This window comes from Glycine max, chromosome 2 (assembly GCF_000004515.6).
Source record: "Glycine max cultivar Williams 82 chromosome 2, Glycine_max_v4.0, whole genome shotgun sequence".
In the NCBI taxonomy this organism is placed as follows: domain Eukaryota; kingdom Viridiplantae; phylum Streptophyta; class Magnoliopsida; order Fabales; family Fabaceae; genus Glycine; species Glycine max.
Window position 1 is genome coordinate 8517104 of NC_016089.4, and position 15709 is coordinate 8532812.

The following is a 15709-nucleotide window of genomic DNA, read 5'->3' on the forward strand; positions in this document are numbered from 1 at the left end:
AATAGATCATATCCATATATATATATATATATATATATCAATCAGAATGTTAATAATATATATTTTCAAATATTATTTTACTATTAGATAAATTAAAATGTTTTTTTTTAACTCCGTGAGGTTAGTCTATTGGTAAGAATTTAAATACTATGCATGAAGATTTAGGTTAGTTCTTCACTGTCATTACCATACACGCAAAAATATATATTTTTTCATCTAGTCTAGTTGTATGAAAAATATAGTCTCTCTATGTACGAGTGAGGGTGTCCTCCTTCTATTTATACATGGTGCTTAATAGCAGTTCTCACTCCTTTTCTTTGCCACATCTTATGAGTGATACATGTCTCATCTTTGTGCCATTTTGACATGTCATTAGGTGATGTACCTCCTATCAAATTGCCATGTTCCCGTGATTTAGTGTTTGTTTTGTTGGTTGTAAGATGTTGTCTAAATAGATCTAAAAGCTTATTTGAGTAACAGGCTTTCTGGGAGATCATTTATACTGTTTCTTTAACTTATTATTAGGTTATTGTTGGTATAAAGGAGAGACAATAATGCATCTTTTTTTTGTTGTTCAAATGTCTCAACAAAGCTTTGAGATTGATTAAAAAATGGATTTGCCATATGGACTGGCCTTTCTCTATTGTTTGTCCTCTTGAGCACGGGATAATTCATAGTCCTCCAAGCATCAAGCATTTGACATACCAATGAGGTATTCAATAACATACATTAATTATAAAATATTGAAAAAAAAAGAGTGATAGTGATAGAGAATGCCTTGTTAATTTATTTCACAAATTCAGAATAGGTTTGAACTTTGAATAATCCGATTCCAATAGTACCAAAAACATTAATGATGGGATGGGGATGTCATGTATATCAGCTCAGCAATTCCATCATGAGTCACAATGGGCCCTAGAATCCACTCACCACATAATAACTCCTCTCCATTGTTATCCATCACATATCACATACCAATAACAGCACGTATGATAATTTGCATATTCTCACCCAAAAGACGAGTCAAATGGAACCAAGCACCAATTCCATGGACGTGACCACACCCTAGCATTTCCCAAACATATCCCGATGCCAAAGGACTAAGTTAGAAAGAAAAAGATCAAAATTTTAAATTAAAATCAAATGTAAAAAATGTGATCACTTTGTTTTACTGTTTTTGTTTTCTCCTTCCATGCAAAGGAACAGAATTACCAAAAGTATGTAGCCAAATTAATTGAGCAAAAGACTATATAATATAAGTATTGTAAATTCGTTAATGCGTCCTATTCCTATAAATAAATAAATAAAAAACGAAATTAAATGCGACACTACGCGACAAGGGCCCCAGCGGTTCAGATTCATGCGGCTCCTGTAAAGCAGCCACATCAAAACATCTTTCGGTGACAAAATCTGATCCGTCCACGTGTAAACCCTCGAAAATGAAACCCACGCGCGAGTCACGACGCTCCAGCACCACCCAATAAGAAGTTAACACGTGTCATCCTCTGGCAAAACGCACGTCCGCGTGTAGCACGCGCTCTGAGTTATTTTATTTATTTATTTTTCCACTGAATCCCACTTTCCCGGTTCAAAAATCTGCTACGGCTGTTGTTATAACAAGCACCAACCACAACGACTTTTCTTGGTCTCTACTTCGCATTTCCGTTCTTTGCTTTTCTCGGGCTACGAAAAACGACGTCGTTTTCCCAATTTTCCCCGGCGACCGGGAAATGGTGGAGCCGGTGGAGCTTCGCGGCGAGGAGCAGCTCTCGTTGCTGTCAGATTCCAGCAATGGTGACCGGTCGTGGCGGTTGAACTTCGACGGGTTTCAGCTATCTTCGGAGCACACGGAGAAGCAAGTGAAACCCCCTCGCGGACTCCATGACTGTTATGGGGTTCTTGGTAAACACTGCAATCGCATCTTCATTCCATTTTCTTAAAACAATTTCCATTATTATTGACATTGTTAATTTTTGGAATCTCCTTTATTTTTTTTAAAAAGTTGACAAAGATTTTCACTATTTTTTTTTTCCATGGAATAGGAATCTGTAATTTGCTTTTTACGTTAGTGGTTGTGTGGTTAATTGTGGTTTCTGCTTTGCTGTGATTTTTTTTATCCATTTCCTTTTTATTCTTTGTATGTGGATTGTGTCCCCTTTGCACTAAAGATGCTATTACTCGTTTTCATTCAGTGTTGCGTAGTAGTATTTTATGTTATTTTCCCCTTTTCTGCCAGGTTTAGTAATGTGTGTTGGAATTTGGAAGTAAGCTAGGTATATATTGTGCGGCTCTTTTCTGAGATTTGGGTTGATGATGCGGTAGCTTTGTTGTTATATATAACAGTTACGGTGGGTTTTTGGTGTATTGGGTATTGCTTGCTTTTTGTGGGCAGTTGTTGGAAGATGGACTATAGGGTTTTGCATTTGCAAGCTCTAGAGACTAGAGGCAAAACTTTTCTTCGACACTGAATTACTACTATTTTTTGTTGTGATTGTATTTTTGGCGGAAGAGGTTTCATAAAATTGGTGCTTAGGTTTTACATTTGAACTGAGTGTATTTTGGATTTCTGCTTTGTTTCTAAAAATGAGTTGTTTGGGCCCTGCCATGGCTGAAGCTTATGCTTTCCAAGTTTGCATATTACTGTATTAGCCTGCCTGTTGTGATGTGACTTCATTTGTATGACGATTTCTGGTTTATGAAGCTTGTTGTAAAAAAATTGCGGTCCATGAAGTGAAGTTCATTTGTCCTATTTTTGTGACCATGGAAGTTTAAAGCATAACTATGACTTAAATATCATTTTCTTCATCTGTGAATCTCTATCCTTTTTTTCCCCTTTTCTCATGGGAGGTTAGCTCTGCTTCTGAATTGTGTGCTTTGAGTATGGCATCTGTGCTACTAAAGTGAAAGGGGATTTCATGGATTTTGTCTTACTTTTTTTGTTCTTTTCTGTTTTATATTTCTTCAGGTCAAGAAGATAATATTGCGGAGTACTATCAGCAGCAGGTAGAAGTGCTTGAGGGCTTTACTGAAATGGATGCTTTAGCAGAGCGTGGTTTTATTCCTGGAATGTCAAAGGTTTCTATTTCATTTCCTCCTCTATGCTCTCTAGATTTAAGATTGATATGTAGTCAAATGCTTTTGCTGAATATCGACTGGTGTGGGCAGGAGGAGCAAGACAAGTTAGCAAGAAGTGAGACTTTTGCCATTAGAGTGTCAAACGCAGCAAACATGGTTCTTTTTGTTGCCAAAGTTTATGCATCAGTCAGAAGTGGTTCCCTAGCCATCATTGCATCCACGTTAGACTCACTTCTTGACCTCCTTTCTGGATTCATCCTCTGGTTCACTGCATTTTCCATGCAAACACCAAACCCATATCAGTACCCTATAGGAAAGAAACGGATGCAACCATTGGTCAGTTCTCCTAATTTAATATTCTGTTTGAAACTATCTGAATCATCATCTTCTGTTCTTGCCTAGTAATATGATTTCAGTGACTCTTAGGAGTTACTTAATAATCAAATTAAACATCAAGAAAACTACTTAGCAATTACCATACGTTTCTGTTGTGTATATATATGTTCTATCGATAAAGTATAGACTATAAAGTGAAAAAAACTTCGTACCCCATTGCCCATTATTAAATAGCTAATGGCCTAACAAGTTATTATGACTGTGCCTTGGTGCTGAGATTTTGAATTCAAAATTTGGTACAGGGAATTCTTGTTTTTGCCTCTGTTATGGCGACACTTGGACTGCAGATAATCTTGGAGTCTACCCGCACATTAATATCTTCTGTAAGTTGATTCTTGCTCTATTTCTTTAGGCAAATCTGACTCCCAAACTGATAAAACAATAAATTTTCATTTAGTTGCTGGATCTCTTTTATTTCTAGGTATTTCTAATGTGTCTCATAATGACATTTCCAGGAAAATGCATTCAACTTGACCAGGGAACAAGAGCGCTGGGTTGTGAGCATTATGCTTTCAGTGACTTTGGTGAAATTCCTGCTGATGATTTATTGTCGTTCTTTTACCAATGAGATTATTAAAGCCTATGCCCAGGATCACTTTTTTGATGTGATCACTAATGTCATTGGCCTTATTGCTGCACTTTTGGCAAATTATGTTGATGATTGGATGGACCCTGTCGGTGCTATCATTGTAAGTGAATACTTTACTTTCCTTTTGTTAAAGGTTTTGATTTTCTGTTTATATCCCTAGGAAAGGAAAAATACCTATAATAAGGCTATAACTATTCATTCCTAGGGATAGAAGGTAATGAACCACATCCAGTAATCTGATCCATCAACAACTGTAACTGTCTGCGTGTCTCTGCCTCTGCTATATCATATATGCTCCTATTATTTAAAATATCAAGATCTCACATTCCTAAGATGAAATCTTTCATTGCAGAAGAGCAATGTCATCTGATATTATTATCTAATTAGCTTATCAAAATATCTGGAACCTCTCGATGAATCATGAATGTTGTGCATATTATGATGGTTTAATACACATCTTTATGCCATATGCTGGACTAATAAGATTTTAGTGAACCACCGTTGGTTCTTTTGAGCACATGTTTTCACTGGAAACAATTTATTTTTTGGTATTGAGAAACAATTTACTTTTACTATTTGTATATGTATATCTAACTTGCCGGTTGCCACCATTTTATACCAGGTCACTTGTACAAATTTTACTTGTTTTACTTGTGTGTAATTCATCTGCTGCAGCTGGCTTTGTACACCATTCGCACATGGTCAATGACAGTGTTGGAAAATGTTAATTCCCTGGTTGGAAGATCAGCAGCACCAGAATATCTTCAGAAACTTACATACCTATGCTGGAACCACCACAAGGCTGTGAGGCACATTGATACAGTTCGGGCATACACATTTGGATCTCACTACTTTGTTGAGGTTGATATTGTCCTGCCATCGGATATGCCCTTGCAAGAGGCTCATGATATTGGGGAATCGTTGCAAGAAAAGCTTGAGCTTTTGCCCGAGATTGAGCGTGCTTTTGTTCATCTTGATTATGAGTACAGTCACAAACCTGAGCATGCTCAAGCACACTCTTAGCAGCAATCAGGAAAGCACTGCCTTCTTGTTTATTTCAGTTGCCCTTTCATCTCCCGTCAGTTGTAAATTTGAACCATTTCTGGTTGTTCAGAATCTGAACTTAAGTGCAAGTCACTGAGAAGTTGCTAGCTATCAATCTCAACTTTCTGGCAGCCCTGATAATATTCCAAATGTATATCACGATAGGCTTATCAGGCAAGACCCTTTCAGATTCCATTTAGGGGAAATAGAATTTGCTACCTTCTTTTCCATTCCCCCTTTTTTGTACAGTGCACTCTTTTTACCTTAATTCAGGATTTAAGGTGTGTGTGTGCTGGTGTTTGTTAATTTCTAACATGTGCAAGTATATAATATAATACAATGGAGTGGATTTCTTATTAAAATGTAAGGATTACATAACATACTTTTTACGGGTGTCAATACTGCACTTGAGTACTTTTTTTTTATTAAGGACAATTCAGAAATTAATTACTATCGGGAAATTTGGGGAGATGCCATGTTCATGTGTACTTTAAGCGACTATGCATATTGTAATATCTTGTTAAAAATAATTTTCATTAATTAAAGATAAGCAAGTATACTCAAGTTAATCAACATCTTATCGAGTCATAAATTGTCCAAGAATAAAGAAAATAATTCTCTTAAGTGTATTACATGCAATGCAATAGATTGAGTATTGCATTATGTATCTAAGATTGTATTCGGAAAAGTCCATTCCAGATTGCATTCCAAAATTGATTTTTCAGAATACAATATGAGGTGTAAGATTTAATAGTGTAAGTGCAGGAAATAATAGGGTTCCTCCGTTTTGAGATAATTTTTGTTTTGCTTTGGGCTTGAGGCTCTCCTTGTAAAAGAAAAAGGACACGTAAAAAACCTATAGTTCCAGAAGAAGAAGAAGGGAATATTACTACTATCGTCTTAGGGATGCGTCCAGTAACTTGCAATGGTTTGGCACGTGACACAAGGGATAGACAAGAGCGGCTTTTTACCAATCAGGGGTACAAAATTTTCAAATTTTCAATTGAAGTATATTTTAAAAAATTATCCAAAAGGGATAAGTCATAACAGGTTTTACGAGTCAGAAGTTGTAACACCTTTTACGACTTATTATTTTTTTAATTTTTTTTAACTAAAATCGTAAAAATATTTACAATTTCAGTGTAATTTTTTTTTTTGCAACTTTAAAGTCGTATTTTCTTTTAAAAAAATGGAAGTCGTAATATTTTACACACTTTAAAGTCGTAAAGTCCTATTTTTTTTTTAATTTTTTAAAGGTTTAATCGAAAACCTTTTTTAAAAAAAAAACTGTTGTTTTGCTATTTGCAGACACGTTTTTGTTTTGTTCACCTATTTTCTTTTCGTAAATCTGTTTTTTTAATTTAATAGTGTTTACGGTTTTTTTTATTTTAAATAAAAAATTTAAAAAAATATATTTAAATATATAATAAATAATATTAATTTGATTTTATTAGTATATTTTTTGTGATTTTATTTGATATTTTATTATTTTATTTTAATGTTTTATTATTTAAAACATGTTATATATATTTTTCATATAGTTTACTTTAAATGTTTTTTATTTAAATTTTAAATAATCTATCAATAAAAATACATTAAAAAATTGAAAGACTTTAAATTAAAAATTGATTATATTTAAATAAAAATTACATATTTGTTAAACTAATAATGAGACGATGTCCCACAACGAGTTCTTCTAGATACACGTCTAGGTCTCTCATCTTGTTGGACTAGATTTGTCTGTGCTTGTTGTCCTCTTGGTCTACGGCCTCTACCTCCTCTTGTTCTAGGATGCTTACGTGTAATTGTCCGTTGTTGTTGAGGAACATGATGACCACCATTGTCATCATCATCATCGTCATCGTTGTTATTGTTGTTATCCTCATCCTCGTCCTCATCTTCGTGACTGATGTCACGTATTTGAGTAGGTAATGATGGACGATAATAAGAACTCGATGGTGCAAGATTATATGCAGATGGTGGAGTGTTGAAAGTGATGACAAACATTTGTGAGGAGCCATAAAAAACATTTGAGGTAGAAGGGACTTGAATGAGTATTGAGGTATATATGATGAGAACCCCAGTGGTTGAAAACTTTGTTGACATCCTTGAGACGCATGACCAGAAAAACTTGTTGATTGATATTGTGTTTGTGATGGATGATGTTGAGACATAAATCCAGGAACATGCACTGGAGGTACATTAGGTTCCACATATGATTGATGTTGGTGATGACCAGGATAATACTGTGATTCAAATTTACAAAGTTAGAAATAACTATGAATAATAACTATGAATAATAATATTCTGAATTTTCATGTAAAAGACCTTGGTTCATTTCACCATGAATAATATAATTATTCCAACTATTCCATTTGAGAATCCAGTGACGATGATGGTGAGGCCAAAAAATATATGTTCTCCCTCTCATATCTATGTCGTGGAGTTGATCTGGGTTTGGTGGGTCATCTGGAATAATTTGTCGCGGTCCAAATTGTCTCATGACCCTGTCTATTGGATGCCATTCGACAATTGCAAAACATATGAGAGAGACTTTTGTCTAAACAATCATTGATACCTCTACATCATTAATTAATGGCCTTATTTCTGGTGTGTCATAAGGAGTCTACAAGAACTGCAACACATACATTATTATTGTAGCATATTTATAATCGAATAGGAAATCGGAAAAAATAGTTAATTCATGAAAATTAAAAAATGAACCTCATTAATATATAGTCTATCAAATATGATGCATATCAATCTCACTGAATTGGTGGAATATTTGTTTCGGTCCTTGGATGAGACCACTTTCGTGCAAGAGGAAATTCAATTCCTTCTTGTACTTCTTCCATGGATAAGTGATCTATCTTTGGGGTAATACATTTAATGCGGTTCCACGCCCATGACTATAGCAACAACAAACATCCTTCGATTTCTGTTTGGTCCGGCTTCACAGCCCGATCTAGAGCTCGGAAAAGGGATGCTAATACTGCTGCACCCCAACTGTAATGACTTGCCTCGGTTCAATTTGATAATAAAAGAAGATACATAAAATGAACTCTTGCACCTATTGTATCTGGCATCAAACAACCACCTATAATCATCATCATATGAGCTCTAGCATGCTATGCAATGACAACATCATCAACATCAATGGAAAGTTGTTGAAAATTTTGCCGCAACCAAGTTAGGTAAATCATTTTACCTTTTACATACTTATCAGGTGGAGTTTCCCTGAGTAATGTCTGACAAACAACACGTACATCACCTGTGATGAAACCAGTTACCGGCAATCCATCAATCTTCAAGCCTAATTGTAAGGCCACATCCTGTAAAGTAATGGTTGCCTCTCTCTGTGGAAAATGAAATGTGTGTGTCTTCGTTCTCCAAAACCAACGCACTAACCAAATGCTGGTTAATATCAACTTTTCCAACATTTATTATGTCTGAAACCCACTAAATTGATTAGATTTTTTATCCGATTATCTATTTGATCCAAGTGGGTAAAAGCCCAAACATAAGTATACCTTAGAAGGATGATTCTCTCTTGGCCTTTCCACACTTGATTTAAAATATGGTTGTCTTGTAAGCGCAACAACAAACCATCAACTGGTCAGGGTTGTGCATATGCCATTGGTAAATGGATACAAGGATGGAAATAAGAATGAGGCAAAATGAAAGGGCGGAGGTATGAAAGGAGGGTGGTGTAAGGTACTCGTGCACACAATTTTATTTTTTTTTGCAAAAGTAAAACCTCCTAATATGATAACTTGTAGAATATTGCTCAACAATTTTTGAAGTCTAATATACACAACTTAAAGCAAGTTGGTCCGTGCTATTATAAATCATTTGTACAAAATAAGTTAAATTTGACTACTTTATTTTTGGCAAGATTCCATGCTATCATAAATCATTGTCTATTAGTAAATAAATTGGTTACCAAACACTACACAGTAGGTTGCTGGTAGCAGCTGCAAGATTCCCATGCTATCATAAATTGTCCATTGTTTATCATAAATCATAAAAGTTGGATTCTCTTACGCACACACTTTGTGAGTGGTTTTTATTTGAGTTAAAATTAAGCAATTAAATATTCTCAAATAAATTAATAAATGTAATTTGTAAGTTTTATATAAATTAATAAATATATGATTTTATGATGATATAATAAAACTTCATTAATAATATATATATATATATATATATATATATATATATATATATATATATATATATATATATATATATATATATATATATATATATATATATATATATATATATATATATATATATATATATATATATATATATATATATATATATATATATATATATATATATATATATATAACAATGATAACAACATTTGATTATTCATGTTAGTGCTTAGCTCTACTGAGCTTTAAAAGATTGGCTAAGATTTTGTTAAAACATAAGCACTTAGACAATGAAGGAAAGCTGGAGTTGCTGCACATGATGTCCAACGTTATGTCAAGGAATAAGATCGGGCTGCACAATGCACAAGGCAAGATAAAATGTCAAATGAAGAATTGAAGTTGCAGGATCCACGATGTCGGATACAATGTCCTGACATCCTGCCCGAAAATACTGGAGTTGCTGCACAATGCATAAGTCAAGATAAAATGTCAAATGAAGAATTGAAGCTGCAGAATCCACGATGTCGGACACGATGTCCTGACATCTGGCCCGAAAATACTGGACACATAAATCTGTTACATCTTTAACAGATTATTGTGCAGTTAGCAAGAGATAAGATGATCTATCTTCTGGAACGAATTAAAAGATAATTAAAGTTCGAATTTCAAAGTAGAAGAGTTCGTTCAGGGATTAAAGATTAAAGATTAAAGATTCAAACTAAAAGATCAAAAGTTATCTTTTAGTTCTTTAACTGCAGATTTTTTCAGAAGAAGATAGATCTCCTCCAGCACAAGCCGTTGCAGCCCAGAAACGCACATTGCTATATAATCATGGAGGCTGCACGAGTTCTGTACCAAGTCCGGGATTGAAGAGTTATTTTGTGAGTTTTGGGACTTGAGTGTTTTGTGAGCCACCTTGATGGTACCCTAACATCAAGTGTTGGACCTATGTGTGTAGAGTTGATCTCTTGTGTGTAGAGTTGATCTCTAGTGTGTAGAGTTGATCTCTTTTGTTCAGAGTTGATCTCTGGTGTGTCTTTGACTTAATTGTAAACACGGGAGTGTGAGTGAGAGGGAGTGAGCGGAGGTTCTCATATCTAAGAGTGGCTCTTAGGTAGAGATCGCACGGGTAGTGGTTAGGTGAGAAGGTTGTAAACAGGGGCTGTTAGACCTTGAACTAACACTATTGAGAGTGGATTTCCTCCCTGGCTTGGTAGCCCCCAGATGTAGGTGAGGTTGCACCGAACTGGGTTAACAATCCTCTTGTGTTATTTACTTGTTTAATCTGTTCATACGGACGCATCTAATCTGCATGTTCTGAAGCGTGATGTCGTGACATCCGGTACGACATCTGTCCCCTGGTTTCAGAATTTCAATTGGTATCAGAGCCAACACTCGAAATCACAGAGTGAGATCTAGGGAGATAAATTCTGATGAACATGGAGAAAGAAGGAGGACCAGTGAACAGACCACCAATTCTTGATGGAACCAACTATGAATACTGGAAAGCAAGAATGGTGGCCTTCCTCAAATCACTGGATAGCAGAACCTGGAAAGCTGTCATCAAAGGCTGGGAACATCCCAAGATGCTGGACACAGAAGGAAAGCCCACTGATGAATTGAAGCCAGAAGAAGACTGGACTAAAGAAGAATACGAATTGGCACTTGGAAACTCCAAAGCTTTGAATGCTCTATTCAATGGAGTTGACAAGAATATCTTCAGACTAATCAACACATGCACAGTGGCCAAAGATGCATGGGAGATCCTGAAAACCACTCATGAAGGAACCTCCAAAGTGAAGATGTCCAGATTGCAACTATTGGCTACAAAATTCGAAAACCTGAAGATGAAGGAGGAAAAGTGTATTCATGACTTCCACATGAACATTCTTGAAATTGCCAATGCTTGCACTGCCTTGGGAGAGAAGATAACAGATGAAAAGCTGGTGAGAAAGATCCTCAGATCCTTGCCTAAGAGATTTGACATGAAAGTCACTGCAATAGAGGAGGCCCAAGACATTTGCAACATGAGAGTGGATGAACTCATTGGTTCTCTTCAAACCTTTGAGCTAGGACTCTCGGATGGGGCTGAAAAGAAGAGCAAGAACGTGGCGTTCGTGTCCAATGATGAAGGAGAAGAAGATGAGTATGACCTGGATACTGATGAAGGTCTGACTAAGGCAGTTGTGCTCCTTGGAAGGCAGTTCAACAAAGTGCTGAACAGAATGGACAGGAGGCAGAAACCACATGTCCAGAACATCCCTTTCGACATCAGGAAAGGCAGTAAATACCAGAAAAAGTCAGATGTAAAGCCCAGTCACAGCAAAGGAATTCAATGCCATGGGTGTGAAGGCTATGGACACATCATAGCTGAATGTCCCACTCATCTCAAGAAGCAGAGGAAAGGACTTTCTGTATGTCGATCTGATACAGAGAGTGAACAAGAAAGTGATTCTGACAGAGATGTGAATGCACTCACTGGGAGATTTGAAACTGCTGAAGATTCAAGTGATACAGACAGTGAAATCACTTTTGATGAGCTTGCTACCTCCTATAGAGAACTATGCATCAGAAGTGAGAAGATTCTTCAGCAAGAAGCACAACTGAAGAAGATCATTGCAGATCTGGAGGCTGAGAAGGAGGCACATAAAGAGGAGATCTCTGAGCTTAAAGGAGAAGTCGGTTTTCTGAACTCTAAACTGGAAAACATGACCAAATCAATAAAGATGTTGAATAAAGGCTCAGATATGCTTGATGAGGTGCTACAGCTTGGGAAGAATGTTGGAGACCAGAGAGGACTTGGGCTTAATCGTAAATCTGCTGGCAGAAAAACCATGACAGAATTTGTTCCTGCCAAAACAAGCACTGGAGCCACGATGTCACAACATCGGTCTCGACATCATGGAACGCAGCAGAAAAAGAACAAAAGAAAGAAGTGGAGGTGTCACTACTGTGGCAGGTATGGTCACATAAAGCCCTTCTGCTATCATTTGCATGGCCATCCACATCATGGAACTCAAGGGAGCAGCAGTGGAAGGAAGATGATGTGGGTTCCAAAACACAAGACTGTTAGTCTTGTTGTTCATACTTCACTTAGAGTATCAGCTAAGGAAGATTGGTACCTAGATAGCGGCTGTTCCAGACACATGACAGGAGTTAAAGAATTCCTGGTGAACATTGAGCCCTGCTCCACTAGCTATGTGACATTTGGAGATGGCTCTAAAGGAAAGATCATTGGAATGGGAAGGCTAGTTCATGATGGACTTCCTAGTCTGGACAAAGTACTGCTGGTGAAGGGACTGACTGCAAACTTGATCAACATCAGTCAGCTGTGTGATGAAGGATTCAATGTAAACTTCACAAAGTTAGAATGCTTGGTGACAAATGAGAAGAGTGAAGTTCTAATGAAGGGCAGCAGATCAAAGGACAACTGTTACCTATGGACACCTCAAGAAACAAGCTACTCCTCCACATGTCTATCCTCCAAAGAAGATGAAGTCAGAATATGGCATCAAAGATTTGGACATCTGCACTTAAGAGGCATGAAGAAAATCATTGACAAAGGTGCTGTTAGAGGCATTCCCAATCTGAAAATAGAAGAAGGCAGAATCTGTGGTGAATGTCAGATTGGAAAGCAAGTCAAGATGTCCCACCAGAAGCTTCAACATCAGACCACGTCCAGGGTGCTGGAACTACTTCACATGGATTTGATGGGGCCTATGCAGGTTGAAAGCCTTGGAGGAAAGAGGTATGCCTATGTTGTTGTGGATGATTTCTCCAGATTTACCTGGGTCAACTTTATCAGAGAGAAATCAGAAACCTTTGAAGTATTCAAGGAGTTGAGTCTAAGACTTCAAAGAGAAAAGGACTGTGTCATCAAGAGAATCAGGAGTGACCATGGCAGAGAGTTTGAAAACAGCAGGTTCACTGAATTCTGCACATCTGAAGGCATCACTCATGAGTTCTCTGCAGCCATTACACCACAACAGAATGGCATAGTTGAAAGGAAAAACAGGACTTTGCAAGAGGCAGCTAGGGTCATGCTTCATGCCAAAGAACTTCCCTATAATCTCTGGGCTGAAGCCATGAACACAGCATGCTACATCCACAACAGAGTCACACTGAGAAGAGGGACTCCAACCACACTGTATGAAATCTGGAAAGGGAGGAAGCCAACTGTCAAGCACTTCCACATCTTTGGAAGCCCATGTTACATTTTGACAGATAGAGAGCAAAGGAGAAAGATGGATCCCAAGAGTGATGCAGGAATATTCCTGGGATACTCTACAAACAGCAGAGCATATAGAGTATTCAATTCCAGAACCAGAACTGTGATGGAATCCATCAATGTGGTTGTTGATGATCTAACTCCAGCAAGAAAGAAGGATGTCGAAGAAGATGTCAGAACATCTGGAGACAATGTAGCAGATGCAGCTAAAAGTGGAGAAAATGCAGAAAACTCTGATTCTGCTACAGATGAATCAAACATCAACCAACCTGACAAGAGACCCTCCATTAGAATCCAGAAGATGCACCCCAAGGAGCTGATTATAGGAGATCCAAACAGAGGAGTCACTACAAGATCAAGGGAGATTGAGATTGTCTCCAACTCGTGTTTTGTCTCCAAAATTGAGCCCAAGAATGTGAAAGAAGCACTGACTGATGAGTTCTGGATCAATGCTATGCAAGAAGAATTGGAGCAATTCAAAAGGAATGAAGTCTGGGAGCTAGTTCCGAGACCCGAGGGAACTAATGTGATTGGCACCAAGTGGATCTTCAAGAACAAAACCAATGAAGAAGGTGTTATAACCAGAAACAAGGCCAGACTTGTTGCTCAAGGCTACACTCAGATTGAAGGTGTAGACTTTGATGAAACTTTTGCCCCAGTTGCTAGGCTTGAGTCCATCAGATTGTTACTTGGTGTAGCTTGCATCCTCAAATTCAAGCTGTACCAGATGGATGTGAAGAGCGCGTTTCTGAATGGATACCTGAATGAAGAAGCCTATGTGGAGCAGCCAAAGGGATTTGTAGATCCAACTCATCCAGATCATGTATACAGGCTCAAGAAGGCTCTCTATGGATTGAAGCAAGCTCCAAGAGCTTGGTATGAAAGGTTAACAGAGTTCCTGACTAAGCAAGGGTATAGGAAGGGAGGAATTGACAAGACTCTCTTTGTCAAGCAAGATGCTGATAACTTGATGATAGCACAGATATATGTTGATAACATTGTGTTCGGAGGGATGTCGAATGAGATGCTTCGACATTTTGTCCAACAGATGCAATCTGAATTCGAGATGAGTCTTGTTGGAGAGCTGACTTATTTTCTGGGACTTCAAGTGAAGCAGATGGAAGACTCCATATTCCTCTCACAAAGCAAGTATGCAAAGAACATTGTCAAGAAGTTTGGGATGGAGAATGCCAGCCATAAAAGAACACCTGCACCTACTCACTTGAAGCTGTCAAAGGATGAAGCAGGCACCAGTGTTGATCAAAGTCTGTACAGAAGCATGATTGGGAGCTTACTATATTTAACAGCTAGCAGACCCGACATCACCTATGCAGTAGGTGTTTGTGCAAGATATCAAGCCAATCCTAAGATAAGTCACTTGACTCAAGTAAAGAGAATTCTGAAATATGTAAATGGCACCAGTGACTATGGGATTATGTACTGTCATTGTTCAGATTCAATGCTGGTTGGGTATTGTGATGCTGATTGGGCTGGAAGTGCAGATGACAGAAAAAGCACTTCTGGTGGATGCTTCTATTTGGGCAACAATCTTATTTCTTGGTTCAGCAAGAAGCAGAACTGTGTGTCCCTATCTACTGCAGAAGCAGAGTATATTGCAGCAGGAAGCAGCTGTTCACAACTAGTTTGGATGAAGCAGATGCTGAAGGAGTCCAATGTCGAACAAGATGTCATGACATTATACTGTGACAACTTGAGTGCTATTAATATTTCGAAAAATCCTGTGCAACACAGCAGAACCAAGCACATTGACATCAGACATCACTATATCAGAGAGCTTGTTGATGATAAAGTTATCACACTGGAGCATGTTGACACTGAGGAACAAATAGCAGATATTTTCACAAAGGCATTGGATGCAAAACAGTTTGAAAAACTGAGGGGCAAGCTGGGCATTTGTCTGCTAGAGGAATTGTAGCAACTACTGATATCTGAACGTGCCCAAACGAATCACTTAACATTAATAGCACGTTCACTACTGAATCAAAGCAAATTCGACCGTTGCTTCACACGTCCCTCTACATTCCTCATTCAAACCTATATTTTCGTGATAATCTCGTTTTCAGCATTCCACAACAGCTCTCAGAAATTTGCTAAATCATTTCAAGCGCTCTGCTTTTCCATGGCTACTTCACCAAAAGAAATTTCAGCTTCTGGTTCACCCTCTGTACCATCATCTCCGCACCAGGAACAACC

The 15709-nt window shown here is 37.5% G+C and overlaps 1 protein-coding gene across 2 annotated transcripts; it reads left to right on the forward strand.

The window, feature by feature from the left end:
• The first annotated feature begins 1578 nt into the window (after nucleotides 1-1578).
• LOC100791229 (metal tolerance protein 5-like) lies at nucleotides 1579-5499 on the forward strand. Of its 2 annotated transcripts, NM_001255719.2 has the most exons (6): nucleotides 1599-1902; nucleotides 2966-3075; nucleotides 3166-3411; nucleotides 3714-3794; nucleotides 3927-4160; nucleotides 4736-5499. In NM_001255719.2, exons 1-6 carry the CDS (start codon nucleotides 1731-1733, stop codon nucleotides 5081-5083), a joined length of 1191 nt encoding a protein of 396 aa, NP_001242648.2. In that variant the 5' UTR covers nucleotides 1599-1730; the 3' UTR covers nucleotides 5084-5499. The 2 variants fall into 2 exon arrangements, with proteins under 2 accessions (XP_040862103.1, NP_001242648.2); XM_041006169.1 differs by having other exon boundaries at nucleotides 1579-1902; nucleotides 2966-3411; nucleotides 4736-5466.
• Nucleotides 5500-15709: the final 10210 nt, after the last annotated feature.